Source organism: Diplotaxodon limnothrissa, linkage group LG13 (assembly GCF_057381915.1).
Source record: "Diplotaxodon limnothrissa isolate DT_005_m linkage group LG13, D_limnothrissa_male_GT1.1, whole genome shotgun sequence".
NCBI classification, from domain to species: Eukaryota; Metazoa; Chordata; class Actinopteri; order Cichliformes; family Cichlidae; genus Diplotaxodon; species Diplotaxodon limnothrissa.
Window position 1 is genome coordinate 21,352,356 of NC_140608.1, and position 18,085 is coordinate 21,370,440.

At 40.4% G+C, this 18,085-nt stretch overlaps 1 protein-coding gene across 1 annotated transcript in view; it reads right to left on the reverse strand.

The window, feature by feature from the left end:
• Positions 1-1,427: 1,427 nt before the first annotated feature.
• Positions 1,428-18,085, reverse strand: part of plpp4 (phospholipid phosphatase 4) — a 45,743-nt gene continuing 29,085 nt past the window's right edge. Inside the window, exons 3-7 of the mRNA XM_085369488.1 lie at positions 16,242-16,332; positions 12,625-12,688; positions 12,354-12,478; positions 3,188-3,358; positions 1,428-1,636 (exon numbers count right to left, since the gene is read on the reverse strand). Of these exons, the coding sequence (XP_085225614.1) occupies positions 1,428-1,636; positions 3,188-3,358; positions 12,354-12,478; positions 12,625-12,688; positions 16,242-16,332 (660 nt within the window). The remainder of the gene's footprint in view (positions 1,637-3,187; positions 3,359-12,353; positions 12,479-12,624; positions 12,689-16,241; positions 16,333-18,085) is intronic.

The following is an 18,085-nucleotide window of genomic DNA, read 5'->3' on the forward strand; positions in this document are numbered from 1 at the left end:
ACCAAGGCAACGAAAAAAAACATCATTTCTAACTGCAAAAGGCTACAAATTGCTTTGTTGATGATAGGAAACCAGTCATCTAGCTATCTGGGATTTCTGTTCATAATGAAAAACTTGGTGCACACTACCTAGGCATAAAAAAAACCTACAGATCTTTGGTGTTTGCTTGTTTCAACATGCTGTCCCTATATTAAGAAAAAATTGAACTTTAATGGATGATAAATACACCATAATCACAGCCCTGGGTTCAGATCTCTAGTCTGCTGAATACTAGATTGTCTATTTGTGGGGCTACATTAGACTGAAAGCCATTTGCGATGCATGGGCAGTTCACGGGGCACCTCATATAGTTCTAATGCCCTCATAAGGAGCAGTGGCTGACCGTGCTTAATGAGGATTAATGCAGAAGCAGATTGGGGTTTGCGCCTTCCCAGACACACTTCTGCCACAGCATTCCCGCTTGGCTGTTATTGATTGCCCCCACTGAGGGTCCGTGTCCCTGTGCAACCTCGGGGAACAAGTGTTAAATGCAAAGCAAGTGAAAAATAGAGTTTGATGGTGACAAGGAGAGGAGGAGGAAGAGAAATGAGGAAGTGGTGATATGCAGGGTTTAAAGCCCAAGAGAATGGTGAGAATTTGAATAATGAAAAAAAAAACATTGCTTTTGACATGGAGCTGTGCTTCCCTAAGTGAGTATTGGTTCTTTATTTATCGTTATGCTGCCAGACAATAAAATAAAACTGCTGGAAATAGTAGAGGTATGAATATAGACTGCTCCTGCATGCCTTAAAGTTTTAGGCCTGGTGCCCTACAAAATGCAGAAGACATCTGTAGATTTAAATGAAACACAGGATGTTGTTTCGTTTCTGGCATGAGGTGCTATCAGATTCCACATTTTGTTTTAAAGTGTGACATATACAATAACACTAGTTTAATTTCATGGTTTGATTGCTGTGACATTTCATGGGATCTCCTCAACCATCTGTCCCATTTCTTTACAACCAAACAATAAATATACTCCAGCATATAGCAACCTGCCAACCGTGTCTCTCATTACGCAGAAAGATTCCAGCGAAAGCTGGCAATATTTTCATCTTCTTTCACAGCCATTAGTAAGACATCTCCTCAGGTTTTCAACATTTTTTTTCTCGTCCCTCTCTGTGGCAATGTCCCATATTCGTAGGTTCCTCGCATACAACACATCTAAATATAGACTTTAATGGCTGCTGAGCAAAATCAAAGAGAAAAAAAACAAAACAGGAATAATGTAGGTGCCACCCGCAGTGTGGGGTTTAAGAGAATAGAAATGCATGAGGCGTTTCACTGTCCACTGGAATGTATACAAGAGTCAGTCAGTCACTGGGAATGGGGGGTGGGCTTGGCGGCTTGGTGAGGGCGTTGGGGGTAGTCTCAGTGGTGGCCACTAGTCATACTGGCCCTTCAGTCAAGCCTTCCAGGGGAAGGGTGGTGGCGTTGTCAGTGGGCTGCGGGTCGTCCTGAGGATGCATGGGCGTGTGCGTGGCGACAGCCAGGCTGGCATAAGGCAGGTGGCAGTCCATGTGCAGGAAGGGGGGGTAGTGCTGGCGGTAGCAAATGTATGCAAACAGCAACCCGATCACTCCTCCAACAAAAGCGTCTGCGAGGCACAAAAACAGATATATTTAAAGGAATGCATGGATAGCTAAGTTTAGCCTGCGTGAAGGAAGTAAAATAACACCTGCAAATAGAATTAGCACAATTAATAAGCCATTGATGTATGTGTTGCAGTGCTTATATTGTAGTTTGGAGTTCGATGAAAGAAACTTGAAAGGGAGAGTAACGAATCTGCTCTGCTGAGCGGTGGCTTCACTTGCCTCAGGACAGGAGGCTGTCTGTGTCACTTTGTCATATGCTGAACAGGCTTGTATTATACCTAGCCACCTTTAAGCTATAATATATCATATAATATCACACTGCCATGGTGAGTATTAAGTCTATATTGCTGCATATAGATCAAAATGACACAGCCAGCTGGTGGCTGAAACAGCTCTAGTAGAGGCTTCTGCCATATCAAAATGATGTTTTTTCCACAGGTCTCCCTTTATTTCGTCCTTCTGGGTGAAATGAAAAAAATACTGCAACATCGATTCCCGCCATTCAACAGCTGTACAGTGCACGAGTTTGCTCACTGAATGTTTCATCGACTGCTGTCAACCGAATTTAATAGACTGTGACTTGATGCGATATATTAGCTGGGCGGCCTCGTTGAGACGGCGTGTGGAAGGCCAGCCTTTTCCCCTCAGAGAACAGAGGGCACATCCAAAGTGAAAAGGAATGGTGAGGAACATTAGTATCTATTGAGAATGGTGCCGCAGCCTGGCTAATGGCAGCTCCCAGCTTGTGTTTACAGTGGGAGCAGATTGAGCCCCCTCAAGTTTAATAGCCCTTTGCGTACTTACAGTTTGCTGAGGAGATTCACGACAAAAAGTCGAGCTAAGAAACACAATGAGGACCCATGCAATGATTGGCTTGTCTTGAACTGCTGTAGGTGCTTTGCTTTCATTGTAAATATATTTTAGTTCCTAAAAAAAGTGGAACATATGGCTCTCTAAAACTAATTAACACCCCATGACAGAACTGTCATCATATTTGCACATGCGCTTTTACACACCTCACCCACATATTCATTCGCTTCCTCTCGCTTCACCCCTCCATCCCAGGTTTTTCTAAGTCTTTTAGTAAATATATGAAGTTAAAACAGAGAAAGAATAATGATGTGGAGAAACATGAAACCTTAACCTTATAATCATAATCTCCTCCCGAAGCTGGTGAATGATATGATGCATCTGATGCAGTTTTCAGGAATTAATCATTATGCAATATCTTAAAGACAGCTCTTTAAGACACAATTTTACGCCTGTTGGACAAACAAGTGAACTTCTTAGTTGGGCTTATCGTACCGGCTGCACTTTTTAGCTTTCTCTCAATTTGTCAGGTGTGATGATGAAGTTAAAGCTTGTTGTGATTATAGGAATACAGCTGTTACAAGCATAGGCCTCATTACTCATCTGCATCTACAATTACAAAAGTGCCTTGAGCAAGGTTGGACTGAACATCAATAATTTCTGGCTGACACGGGCACAAGACTTTTTGTGGCATTAATTCTAATAAATGGAGGAAAATCTCGTGTCTAAGTTGTCAGGCAGACCTTGCCAGTGGTGTTTGTAGTCACAGGTCCGGGACAGTGCAATCATCATGGCGCTGTAAAGAGGCAGCACCATAGCACAGAGACGCCAGCTACGCCCGCGACCTTGATCCGTAAAACACTGCAACTTTCCCGCCAGGTAGAAGGAGGTGAAACCAAGACCTGAGAATGCAACTAGAGGGAAGACAAAGAGAAAGAAAGAGAGACAAATCAATATTGAATGTTATGTTACAACATTCAGATTATCAGTTGATGTCTTGATCTAGGCTCTTGATATAAATACAGTCAGTGAGCCAGTCACACAAGGCTAGTTCAGTTACTTTTAATTCAGTATTTTTTTTACATAGCACCAAATCACAACAGTTGCCTCAAGGGGTTTTATATTATAATGTAAAGACCCTAAAATATAAATAATAGAGTGATGTGATACCACTCAGCCAATCAGCTCTGTGCATTCTAGGTGGTAAACACTGACTCTACAGTGTCAATAGCTGAGAGTAAGTTACACATGAAAAGATGGTAGAAAGAAAGGGAGAAATACAGACGATTGTGTGAAAAGCTTAAAAAATTGACAAGGAAGAAAGAAGGAAAAAATTAGGAACGAACAGTGCTGTGCAAAAATGAAAAGTGGACAGTGAAAATAGAGCAATGGGTGAACGCTGGGCCTCTCCAGATGCAATTTGTTGATCTCTAAGATGATGAGGACCTGAAAGAGCAGCTTGTATGTGCTGATCCTTGCACTTTTCAACTGAGTTAGGTTTCTCAGGTATGAGGAAAGTAGCCCTGTGCATCTTGACCACGTTTGGGTCTACACACTTAACCAAGGCAGTTTTCTCCACAGTTGTTATAATGAAAACTAAAGAATTGAGCTCTAGCTTTAAAATCCTTGCAGGACAAGCTAGAGCTCAATTCACTCACAATAAATTTGTGTGTAAATGATCAGTATTTATTCAGGTTTTGACGCACACGTTTGTAAAATAGTTTTACGTGTGGTCAGATTGCTTCTTACTTGTGTGTGGATTGGAGCATGCGCCTGAGAGTCCTAGAAAGTTGCACACAAAATTGGTGTACATATTTGTAAGTTTAAATTTACACTTGTGGAACATATTGTACACATTTGCAACCCTTTTTGCGGCACATTTCTCTCCATAATTAAAAGAGGGGAATAAAGGGAGCCTCTAAAACTGCTCACAACTGTTCAGCTGTGTTGAGATTTATAATGGTTGAGACTTTTCAGTCCGGATAGGAAACAGAAAAGAGGCAATTCGAGATTTTCCGCCCTTTATTCGATTTTTCTGAAGTTAAACACTTAAACTTTTAATGGCGAGAATTTTGAAAAATCATACATATATGTATATAATTAAACATTATGATCATCCAGACCTTTGCTTCAGTAACTTTCTTCTAAGTGGACCTCTTTAAATTTTAGTTAAATACCCCTGCCCTATTGTATGAGCACTTGGCAAGAGTGGGAAGGAAAAACTCCCTTTTAGCAGGAAGGAACCTCCAACAGAACCAGGCTCGGGCAGGGGCAGCCATCTGCCGTGATGGGTTGAGGTTGAGGTGAGTGAGAAAGGACAAAACACAAGCTGTGGAAAAGAGCGAGAGATTAATAACTCCTGATTAAATGTGGAGTGGTGTACAAATACAGAGAGGGAAAAGAGGTGAGTGAAGAAGCCCCAAAAGTAACCTGTCTATATAAAATCATACTACAGATATATTTATGTAGTTTAAAAGGTAAATGAAATTGTACTTATAAGTCACCTTTCTATTCAGCTGAGCAGTCAAAGCAACTTATTACTATAAGTCTCATTTTCACCCTATGACACACAACACTAACATTCACACACACAAACACACACATGCTTAAGCATCAGGTTGAGCTTGGACTTCAGTACCTTGCCCAAGGATACTTCAACCTGTGGAGGAGTTAGGGATCGATTCACTGACCAGCTGATCCATCTGTGTAACTGTTGAGCATTTTGGAAAAATGTAATGGAAACTGATAGGAGTTTTGCAGCAGTTTTTCAGAAGTTGAGTATGTGTTTCCACTGCACTTTTACCTGCTTTCAATGTGCATGAATTGAATGATAAAGAAAATGGAAAGAGGTCAAACCTCCAGCAAAACTTGCAATGTACAGATAAACATTTTTTAATTGACCAAGGTGTTTTGGCTTGTGGCCTTCAAGGGATCATCACAATGAGGTCGTCATGATGGGATGTTGTTGGAGTTTTTGACCTCTTCCCACAGCCACCCACTCACAGGTAATTTCACTGAGACTGCAGTCTCTAAACGCTGTGCTGAAACACTCTGCAGGTGCCTAGGAGCAGATGGGAGCAAGCAGAAAACTACACTTACAGAGCTAAGCAGAGCCCACACTCTCAAGGAGACTCATTTAGCAATTTGCATACTCTTGCAAAATGAGGTCTGTTTGCAGCATCAATGTGTGCATCCCACGTGAAATAATTAGCTTCCTAATGACTGAACACTGAACAGCTCTCACCTCAAAACAAGAAAGTCCTGGGTTTGAATCCATGAGTCAGCTGGGGCTTTTCTATATGAGGACTATGTTTGAGTTCTGTGGGAGTTCTCTCTGGGTGCACGGTTTTCCTCCCACAGTCCAAACACGTGCACTGGTAATGGTCTAAATTTGCCGTACATAAGAAAATCATCGGATTAGTGATCCTATGGTAGCACTCACTCACAAAAAGAAGAGAACACACATGTCCCAAATCGTACCACTCGAGAGTGGGTTAGAGTTTATAAATTACACACATACACACAGAAACATACGTTACAGTGAAAAATAAAGCCCCGAGTAAGAAAACAATCGTGACTGAGCTACTCGCCATGCAATGCTGAAGAGACCACCCCTTGTTTTAACTGATGTTGTAGAAAAAGCAGCAGTCTAATTATCAGAATGAAAGGTTTTGTGATGGAGCCATTAATCTTTGCCCTGGCACAGGGTCATTAGTTAACTGCTACAGCAGGCCAAACAGCACCCAGCCTCACCCATCAGATGCCCATTTGTCACTCACCCCACAATCTGGCCCAGAATACTAAGACCAGCAGGACACATGTGCAGCCAGGAGAGAGAGAGAGAAAGCGAGGAAATCCAATGGGGGTAGAAGGAAGAGGCAGAAAGTTCAGCCGTCCCAACAGCTGCCTGTCTTGCTTTCAGGTGATGACTTGGATCCATTAACAATTCTGAATTTTACACTGGACAATTTACACCAGCATAGTGGACAGTTGGTTTAGGCTAATATAAGATTTATTGCTATGTTATTCAATGTTACTTGCATGGGAAGTTATGGAGATATTGTAGTTTTCCTTCATTGCATCCTTATTCAGAATACTTTCCCATATTACATTTTTCTGCGTTTTTTTGTTTGTTTTTTTGCTCTTTTTGTTTTTGCTGGATTGCTCACAATGTATCTTCTTCTTGCTAGCCAGCCAATTTACCCATCAGATGTTAGCAAAAGTTGGATCCTGCTTGAAAAGTAGACTGGGGTAAACTGGGAGCCCAATTAATGCGAGGAAAGATGCAAACACTACAAAGATAATGAAGCTTTGGGTGATATAAAGCAGATTTAAGAGGCTCCCAGAGGAAATTCACACCTGCCCAATATTAACAATGCATTGCACAGAGAGGCTTAGTGGACCCCAAGCTTTAAATTGCGCCAGTATTTGCTATACCTTGTTCTGTATGCAATAACACACTGGACATTGTCAGCATTACCAAAAATGCATTACTTTTGAGCTTTCTAGCTCACTTGAGTTCCTCTGCTCAGAGGTTATGAACAAGCCATCCCCAGCCTAAGCGTTCCTCACTGCCCATCAATCTCACTTCTGGGCAACCTCACCACATTTCCCATCACAGCTCACACCATTTATTTTAATAGCTCTTACTATAGCTAAGACAATTACATTACTCACTGTGAAAGACAGAACCAAATTATCAATAAACCATAGAGTCGGACATTGAAATGTTCAGTCAGCATGGTCTAACTCATATTAGTTCAACAAGACTTTCAATATTATCTTTTCAATTTCTGGAGAGCAGATCACACATCATTTTTGTATTAGTAACAGCAGTAATGTAACACTTCAAAAAGGGTATCATATTGCACAAAGTCATCTTCACTGTTTGAACATGATAAACGTATACATTACTCTGTGCGTTGTACATGCTTTGATTCTTCTCTTCTAAAATCATGACCCAGCTGGAGCAGCCATCTAGTAAACTGCTCTTTCTTGCTATAATCATTCATTCAGAGTGACAGGCACATATCCATTTATGAGAAGGAGGCTGCACAGGTCACCAAACTCACACAACAACTCTCCCTGATTTGTAGCAATTTGCTGCTATAGTTAAATACCAGAGCTTTTTCGTAATATGTGGATTTCATACATAAAATTCTGCAAATGGCCCATTTTAACTGACGTGCAGTCTATAAATCTGAGCAACTGAAGACAATGTTGAAATACTCCAGACAGAAAATAGGGGAACTGTAGATAGAAACAATATTGTCTAACCTTTATTTTTAGAATTCATTGACAGAAACAACAAATGTGAATAAATAAAATCTAACCTGCTGCAAAGCTGAGCCAAAATCGTCTTTTTTATTGCCATAGTAAACACAAAGTTTATGTTTGTAGACACAGTAAGTCAACATCTTGAGGATTGCTCTAATAGAAATGCTTTTTCGGCATGAATAATACAATAAGTATGTGCTCTGCCCGGGCTACGTGTAAAGAAGTGCGCAAATACATTTTGTAGATGTAAAATTTGCATATATGACCAAGCTGGGTTATACTTAATTTAATAATGACTGGGATGTTATTGTCTTGTTCAGAAGTGGCAGGAGTCCCTAAGAGGACAGAGGGAAGAGGCCAAGGATGGGGGGGAAACATCATGTTAATGAATCTGTCTCATTCATTTCAAAAGCTTTGAAAAAGTTATTCCCCTGAGACTAAACAGAGATGCCTAATGAGAGTAATGAGTACAGGGTGATTGCCTTTTTTCATCTTCAAACAAACACAAGGTTTGCGCAGAAGTTTCAAGTGAAGAAGGACCAACATTGCACTTTTTTTAAAGATGGAAATGATGCAAGAAGGTTTTTCTTTTTGGTAAACGTGTTAGAAACGGCATCCACTGGTGCATCCAAAGGAACCGCTCAGCCACATAAATGGAGCTAGCTTGCACAGTCTGCAAGCTAGTTCAGGCAGACTGCTCAAGCTGGACTGCGTCATACACATGCCTTACTCTCCTCGCCTCATACACCAAACTAAGACCTCGAATTTGTTTAGACACCAACATTTCCCATTTCTTTCACTAACATGTGCTGCTCTGTATCGCTGCCTGCTGTTCAGCCCCTCCGTCGCCCCAGCAACCACCTATAGGTTTGAGCCTACAGGCATTTATTTTTTAAATTTGCTTTTTGATTTTTAATTGTAGCTGCATCTTTTTAGAGATGTGGTGCAGCAGAAAAGGCAATAGCAGAGCTGCATGATAAATTGAAATAATGAGATAGAATTTGCTAACTAGGAGTTTTTCTTTAGGCTCTCAAAAGATTTGCACAATTATTTCTTATACAAGAAACGCTCCTGTACCTACTTTGGATTTTGACTGAAGCATTTCAACAGCGGGACAGGTTGCCATGTGATTTGATAGACATTTTTCCTGCAGGTAATTACTTTACGTTTTTATTCAAGTCTATCTATCTATTAAGTTAAAATGTTCAGGACTTTGGTCTGTATAAAAAAGCTGACATTAAACTCAGTTGTAGTTCTGGCAGGACAGGGAGTCAAGCTCAGCCAGCAATCTCGGCTTCTTGGCTCTCTGTATCTATTAGCTTGCCATTTCTCCACTGTATTTGGTAGGATGAGCCAGAGACATTGATTACAGTATGTCTGCACTTGGGAGTAAGACTTAATATTATCTTGACTTTCCACATGCATTTATATGTATAACCTGAGGGAGGAGATCATTTTAAACCTTATTTTCTGGCAGTTGCTTCTTTTACCAGATTTATGTCAATTTTTACATCCCTGTGACTCCTGACACTGAACGTATGGCATTCTACCTGTTGATTATTATTAGGTAAAAGTAACTGCCCTGGGATGTAACCAAGATCACTGCCAATCTGCAAGTCTAACTTTCACAAAGATTTTTATCTTTGTTAGAATTAACACAGCAAATGTGCTAATATTAGTATGAGCTCAGAGCAATGCTGAAGTTCAGTCTGAAAGATCTCAGTGGCTGCGGCTGAGCCATTACACCAAACTTATCTACATTCTAGCTTTAAACACTTAACTCATTACTTATTTATGTGTTACTTTATAATATGAATTTCCATCAACACCACACTCCAAACTCATATTATTATGCTTCCAATCTCCCAGCCTTCCTCACTCTCTTCTTGCTGTTTTGACTTTTGACCCCAGCAGGAACAAGTGGGACACAACCCTGACTCTCACAGAAGTAATGCATATTAATTAACCACTTGAGCATGGAGACTGTTTCATCCATTAACATACAAAAGCTCAACAGAACCTCCTTATTAGCGCTGTATAATTGCTCCTTCACTCTGCACTGAACTGTGTCTGACTGCGTTATAGCAGAAATAAGAGGACACGCTGCTGCAGCAGCCTAATTCTCCCTAGACATTCAACTAATATGATGGACATGGCAAGCTAAGGCTAATTTAATATAGATAGTTGTGCATAAGTGAAAGAAGCAGGAGCTGGAGATGTGATTAGCTCCATCTCTCAGGATTCATTTAGGAATCGGAGAGACTGTAGATGGTAAGATGGCAGATGGGTTTCAAAAGTGTTTATTAATTGATCATATCTAATGGCTTAATATTCACAAGGGGAGAGTGGTGAGATGAATATGAATATGAAGTAGACAATTAGAGCTAATGCTTTAGGGCCCGGTTGCTTTATCGCTGTGGATATTGGTGCAGCGAATTCAGGGGAGTTGCTATTTATCTGTTTGTTTTTCTTTTTTCTGGAACCTGTCTCCTCCAATTTATGTTATTCTTTTACTTTGCTATGAGGCGAAGAAAAAGAAATCTAATCAGGGGCAACGTGAGCAGCTTTAACAACTTTCAAATGCAATAATAATAGTCTGAGTGTTTAAAAAATAGCTGTCGACAAACAGTGGAATCTGATATATATGTATATCTTTGTTCTGGCTATTCTTGATGGATTTCGTTTGCATTTTACCGTGCGTCCTTTAATGACACAAGCTGCATATCTGTGACCTCATTTCTGAGTCTGTGAGTGCAAAACTGTTTATTTTTCCCCTATAGTCTGAGTGTATGTCTTCACACAAGCCAGAGCTGATTTTGTGAGACATCCAGATGCCATTTTAAACAAGGCTCCATTCACTCTCGTCTTCTCTTTGGCCCTATTCTTCTGTCCCACGCCACATTTGTCTGAGTAAAAGCTCTGTAACTTATTCGTGGTCCAACAAGCAATGTCTGGTGAAAAGGGACAGAGACGGGAAATTGGATTTCTTCTGCTCTCTAGATGTGCTAGTGTATGGGCGCTCCCTATGTCCCCAGTCGCACTGTTCTCTCAATCACTTTCTTACTCACTGTGCAACAACATAAGGCTATTAGAGCTGTCGCATAGATGAATGTAATCCATGCTCAGTGCTGCGGTGAATTACAGAGCATCGTCCCTCTTTGCCATGTCTAATGGGACAAAGCCAACACTTCAAAGCCTTTCTTTAAAGCAGGTGTTTGAGAGGTTGTAAGCATTAGACTTTAGCATTATTACTATAAATATGTATTTCAAATAAATCTGGGCTGTGAAATTACATCATTGAATTCACATGGTCTTGGCATGTAACACACAAAAGCCCAGTGATCTCATGTTTGATTAGGAGCCTGCTGTAAACATTCACACTGACAGCAGGATGACAATTAAACAAATTTCCCAAGCATTTCAGAAGCAGAGTGTTTCTTGTACATATGCCCAATATACCTCAATAATAATTCGAATAATTCTCATTTGGTTTCATTAGAATCTTTAAAAAAAAAGAAGAAGAGGTGTTTAAGATGCATCATGCATTTTCAGCTCTTTTCACTACTGTGACAAATAACTGTTTCGGTAGGATGCAACAATTTGCTTATTTGCACATTCCTGCAGTACAAATGATTACTGCGTAATTACCTTGTCAACTCTGAATGAGGATGTAGAGTAGAAATGTAATGAAAATGCAGAAGCAAGCAAAACAAAATACATTTCATGCATGTCACAGCGGTAGCAAAGCACACAAAGATGCTTTCTTTAATTTCGCAAAACAGATATTGTGATGTGCAAAAGTCTTGAGCCACCCCTTGTTTCTTCCAAGCAGCCAGACTTTCTTGCAATTTTTTATATCTTGAGTAATAGTTCTCCAGGCTCCTGCCACTTAACACTGACGTATGACTCATTCAAACATGAAAAAGGCACCTAACTCAAGGGAGGAACCAGTGCTGTGTCACATAACAGACAACTTAGCAAAGAACCCGTTTTAAATTCCATCTTTAGGCACTTTTAAATGAGGAGAAACACCGGAACAAAACACCGTAAAAAAATAAAAACCCAAAACACCAAAGCCATGCGGTCACATTTTTGTTCAGTGCTGGCAAGACCATTAATAGATCTTTGCAAAGATGTATCTTCTTGATTAAAGCCTTTACATCCCAGATGCACCACGCTATGCCAAGAGTTTATTCAGCATCTGTGTGGCCTCCAGCAAATGTTCCATGGATACCGCTTAACATTCGTCTGCTGGACAACAGGAAAACATTTGAATTATTTAACATACTGCTGAAGTGAAAACAGCTTGGAGGATAAGATTTTGTGTGTCCTAAGCCGGAATGCACAGCTGAGCACAGCAGGATGTCAGATCAAACGGTGGGTGTGCATTCAACTCTTACTTAGGGTGCGCAAATTGAATGAAACTGATTGCTACATGTTGTAATTACCATGAAAGAGAGAGAGCAACAAGATACACCTCATACATACAGCAGCCAGTCAGTCATAGATTTTGTTTCTACTTGGTGAAATGTTGCTCAGAGCACCATGCCGTTTTAATGAGTGTCTGATATCTTCTGGCATTGTGTTGCAACTTCTGGTGGTGATTTATGTCAATCGCCTTGTGATACTCACAGGAGGAATGACTGCTGGGGAAGCTCTTGCGCCCCTCGGAGACTACCGCCGGCTCCCCAGTGCAAAGCATCTTTGCATTCATTTGCCCATCTGGGAAACAACGCTGTAAGTAGTCTGGCCTCGGTCTGAAAATCAAACAATACCATCGACGGGAAGAATTTCATTTTACTTGTCAAGAGTGAAAAAGGGATCTCATGTGGCAAGGGCCAAGAGCCTAACATTTAGCATTACTGACACTGCCTTTAAAAAAACATGGGCTTGTTTAACGTACCTGCCAACAATCAACTTGATAGTATTTGTGAAGACTCCGTTTAGAGCAAGAGCCAGGGATACAGCTGGAGGAAGAGAGACACATAACTGAACATTTTACAGTGTTGGGGTACTAAGACTGACATTTTTCAGCATCTGTAGGACTAATTGAAACCATCACGCTGCAGTAAATCATTCATTCTGTCAGTGTGACAAAGATTCGGGCAGGTTTACTTCTCCTCTGATATAATATAGCAATAAAACATCGATGGGAATTTCCCTTGCAGGTGGACACATGGTTGTTAGGGTCGTGTGTGAGCAGCAACAGTAGCGAGTAGGACTGACAAATGTATGCTTAGCTACCCTGTGAGACTCGTGGTGCTTTGAGCTACCATAAATGCCCCATCTCGCTTTTGTTTTAGGAGTGTGGGTAAATTGCCGTGGACCAAATACAACAGATGTCTGTCAGATCAAATCCAGCAATAAGCTTTCTCATCTCACAGTAGTGATAAAATTTTAGGTTCAGTCAAGGCTCGGGGCATAGGGTGTCTTGTTCGATCATCTCAGGATTACATCTTTGTCTCTTTTGCAGATGAAGTGGTCATGACAGCTTCATGAAGCAGCAACATTCAGATTTATGCAGCCGGGTGTTAGAATAAGAATGAGGACCTCAAACTGAAGCCGTGGCTATCAACTGGGTCGGCAATGAGTTTGCGAGATAGCCTTAAATAGAGCCACTGCTCTTCCACCAATACAATGAGACACGTGCCTTGCTTTTGAGCATGTCTATTCTATAGATGGACATCTAGCAGGTGAGAAGTTGGCTGAGAAAAGCTTCGACAAAGACTTAGAAGAGCTGGAAAACATGGGCAAGGGTAAGCCCTATTGCACACCAACAAAACTTAGGTAAGCAGTAAAAAATAGATCATTTGAATATAATGTCTAAGTTTAGTAACAGTATTAGTACTAAATACAAAGGGTGAGATTGATGTGTTACTTGTTAGATTTGAAAATGTGATAAAAGTGAAGAAAGAATCCTCACAGAAAAACTGACATAAGCGCATCCTTTTAGAGCCTAGTCTGACTGTGAAGCAATTCCTGCTTCACAGTCAGACTATTCCTGCTTCACAATTCCATGATGGGGAACAGGAAAACTCCAATAGGTTGACAGGTAGGTGTTATACTGCAAATGTATGTTCATTTAATTAGCTGTAAAGAAAACCACCGGGACTCATCATTAGTACCCTGACCTCATAGGTTCATCCCAGTAGTCCGCAGTGGAAATGAGTCCATTCACCCTACCACCAAAACACACATGAATTATCTTCCTGAGTGGCTGACAGGAGCACAGATTCAGTATTATTTCACAGCTGGATAATTTGGGCAAACCAGTGCAGATCAAATGAAATCCCAGAATGAGGCACATACCGTCTCGGCAGGGACGTTAAATTGCAGCGCGTTTCCCTCATCCTTTGTCAGATCTCTGTCAGGATAAAACTATTGCTCCACTCCAACTCCCTAACATGTTAGGAAATCCTTTTTGGTGCTTGCTGACGGTCATTATTGCACTAATGATTTTTTTGCTGACCTATAGCCAAACGTAACGCTGACACAGTTTGACAGTTTGTGTTTTGCGCTTAATGCCCATTTAACTCCTGCTACACAATAAGCAGATTTCTGCTGATGAAAGTGGTTGCTATAAATATAATGTGCATCTAGTGCGGTGGACTGCCATATGGCACGCATGTATATTCCCACCCTGCAACTCTGTCCTTCCAGTTCGGCCAAAATTCACCTCACATCCACTAATTAATCTTGAAGGGTCCGAGAGGAGCTTGCATGATTAGCCATTTTTTAGCCCACCATGAGGGATCCTAATATATTCATCCCCCTAATATAGTATTCATCCGGCACCAGTCCCTATGCCAAATAGGTCTACTTACATTTGGATTGGGGCTATGCCTCTGCAAACCAAATCTGGTCGCATTCATATGCATATACCCTAGAGTTTGCCCCAATGATTACTCTAAGGCACAGTTTCAGGAAATTAGTAGCCTCATGAATAAAGATAGGACTGCGGCCGTTACATTAGCAAAGACCCTCTCTTTCAGCTCTTACAGAAAAACAAGGTGATTTGTGGGATTTGACGAAATCACCGATTGTTTAAATCGATTGTCATATCCTTAATATATTGCTACCCTCTAAATCTTCTCTCTTTTTAACAGCACAGGTGTTCAAACATAGAGCCTCGTTTTTTATATAGTACTTTCATAACTAGATGCTGATGCTTTGACACATGAGCGTAAACACAAATGCATTCTTGTACTCTGCTGGAAGATTGATCCCCATACACACAGTAAAAAACATAAGTAAATAAGAACGTCACTATATGTGTGGTATGGGATCTCACACTCAGATGCTGAGCAATATTATTCATTCTTTGTCACCAAAAACACACATAAAGAAATCATTACAGGATCATCTGCCGTTCTCCGAGAGTCGTATATAATATAATCAAACTTCCAAGATGGCATCGTTGTATCCTCACTGAGATAATCACGTAATTAAGCAGCATGACTTTGGGAATGATAAAGGATTATTAGACAACTCTAAAAAGAAAAACAATCCTTTTCACTCCAAAGAAAATGAGGCAAAGAGGCAGTGTGTTAGTAGATTGCACTGTATCAAACATTAAAACCCAGTACATTAGAAAAACTAATTTCCATTGGTACTCGGGAAATCTAACTCAAAACCCACAAATTATGAAAGTTCAATTAAATCTGTCTGAAAATTTGATTTATAGATTCAGAGTTAGAGGACCCTCAGGGACTGCTTGAAACCCCATAAATTAGCAAGAATATGAGGACAGCTACTTTTCGGTGATTTTAGTTTGGCATGAAAAATAAATTGGTCTGTAGGTAAAGCTACTTTTTAACCACAGACCCAGTTGAACAGCTGCTTTCCTTTTCTTTCTCATTCAGTCTTGCGGAAGAATTGGTTCAAAGCTACTTTCAGTAATGTGATCATGTAGAAACTTGTCAAAATAATGGGCTTCCTTTTAGTCTTTGTTCTTCGGCGTGATGCTGCTTTCTCGTTCAGCTTCTAGGAGTGCCTCTCTGCAGGCAGTAATGGGCCTGTTTAGTTCTACACAACACTGTAATCTCGGGACCGATGCACTGACCTACGCTCGCTCCCCCCATTCATCTTTGGGAGAATCTTTAATTGGATTTGTGTTAAACTTTCTTAATGCTGTCTGATGTGCCAAAGCCTCTGCAGGCCTCTGGACCCAGTGGAAAATGGCATATCAGTGCGGAGGAAACGCTCAGATGTTGCCTGATAGAACAAACAGCATAAAATTTCAATTGGTAAATACTCGTGGTTGCTGTGATTAAGATCAATTTGTGCAGTACCAGCAAACACAAAGATCTGCACCGTTAAGTAAAACCAGGTCGAACTGTGGAAAGATCAAACGGATTAAAGAAACAGACATTTTTAATAGTTATTTTACAAGAAATCCAAACCACACAGTATTACACTACATGCAATATAAATGTCAGTTGAAGACTTCTAATGGGCTAGATTACACTGACAATAATCAGCAACAAATTTGTGACATTTCAAACAAATAACTCCACGAACCTAAACAAGCCTCTTTTATCTCTGTCTTGTCCGTCCTCTGAATTATCTTCACCACAAATATCACTGCCAGTGGAGTAAGGAATGAAATTGCCTGTAAGGAAATAAAGACAGTGACAAATATATGGTTATTACTGTGACATTAGAGATGTACTACAGCACTCTATTAGGTCTTTTTTTTTCTTTTTTTTTTTTTGCAGGTTAATTGTGAAATGATTTGTGCCTCTGGGAATGACCCGAGCCCATCTATTATTCAGAGTTAATTTTAACAAGGCAAACTGAGGGGCAAAACAAGCTTCTTTATTGTTCAGTGGTTCTTCGTGCCTGAGCTGAGAGAATTATGCCCTTAGTTTGATATGAGATTGGGGCCCTCTCAGCACCTAGGTAATTATTCATGCCCGAGAATCTATTAATTACTCTCTGGACAAATTCTGCATATTTTCTTTTCCTTAAGCAACAGAGGTAGCAAAAAACAAAGGTAGTGTTTTAGTCCCATTATTATAACGCACACATATTCCTTTCCCTGTGAGTCCTGTTCATTAGTTCAGCTGTGTACATCCTGAGTATGTTTGTGTATCGCTGCCAATTATGATCTCACTTTGCACCTCACTATCCCCTCGAAATAGCTCAAACGTGTAATCACACTTTCATTCACACTCATAAGTGAAGCGAGAGTTGCTCTCTGAATTTCAATTTAAACAAGTCACTGTGGGTTTTTTTAACCTTGTAACACGGCAGTCGGTTTGGTGCAAAGTGCACACGTCCTACTAAAGCTGAACAACATAATGCAAAACTTAATGTACAATAAAAGACAAAGTGTACTCTGGACAATGTAACTTATAACTTTAACATACATGAAATATATTATCGTTGCAAATGCAAATGGAGACATATAAAATTTTCTTACAGCATCTTTATTTTGTACATTTTGGCATATTTAGAGTGAAACACACAATAAATCAGGCAAAGCGCGGAAACCTTGTGATTGAAAAGTTGCTACACTATAGTGCCAAAAGCATTCATGGCCCCTTCCTGTTCCTACATACACAAAGCCTATAAAGACATAGCCTGAAAAGACATAAAGACAAAGTCTAAAAAGACATGGTTGAGCTGGTGTGGAAGAACTTGACTGGCCTGCACACAGTCCAGACCTCAGAATACTTCTGAGGTGCCTGCAAGCCAGGTCTTATTGTCCAACATGGTCTTCTGGAAGTTCCCATAAACACACTCCTAAACCTCGTTGAAAGCCTACCCAGAAGAGCTTAAGCTGTTATAGCTGCAAAGGATGGGCTAACATCGTATTAAACCAGGGGCGGGGGAACTCCAGGCCCCGAGGTCAGGTGTTCTGCAGGTTTTAGATGCATCCTTAATCCAACACAGCAGATCTATATGGCTAAATTACCTCCTCAACATGTCTTGAAGTTCTCCAGAGGCCTGGTAATGAACTAATGATTTGATTCAGGTGTGTTGACCCAGGGTGATCTCTAAAACCTGTATTAAACCCTATGGATTAAGAATTGGATGTCACTCAAGGCAAACAAGCAAATAATTTTGGCAGTATAGTACATCATGGGCATGCAATGTTTTTGGGTTCCCAGCCAGATCTACCTCTCACGTATGACATTCAAAAAGATCAAGACTGAAATGTCCAAAGTGCACAGCTGGAGGCTTTTCCATACGTCATTTTAGAATATAAAGATTTTGTTAACTGTTTCTTTTACATTTACTAAGCATACCTTTTAATCAATTAACAGTAAGCCTATTTAATACTTAACAGACACATATCTTGTTCTTTAACTCCTTATATAACAGCATTTTATCGTATTTGCAATACATTTGTAAACTGC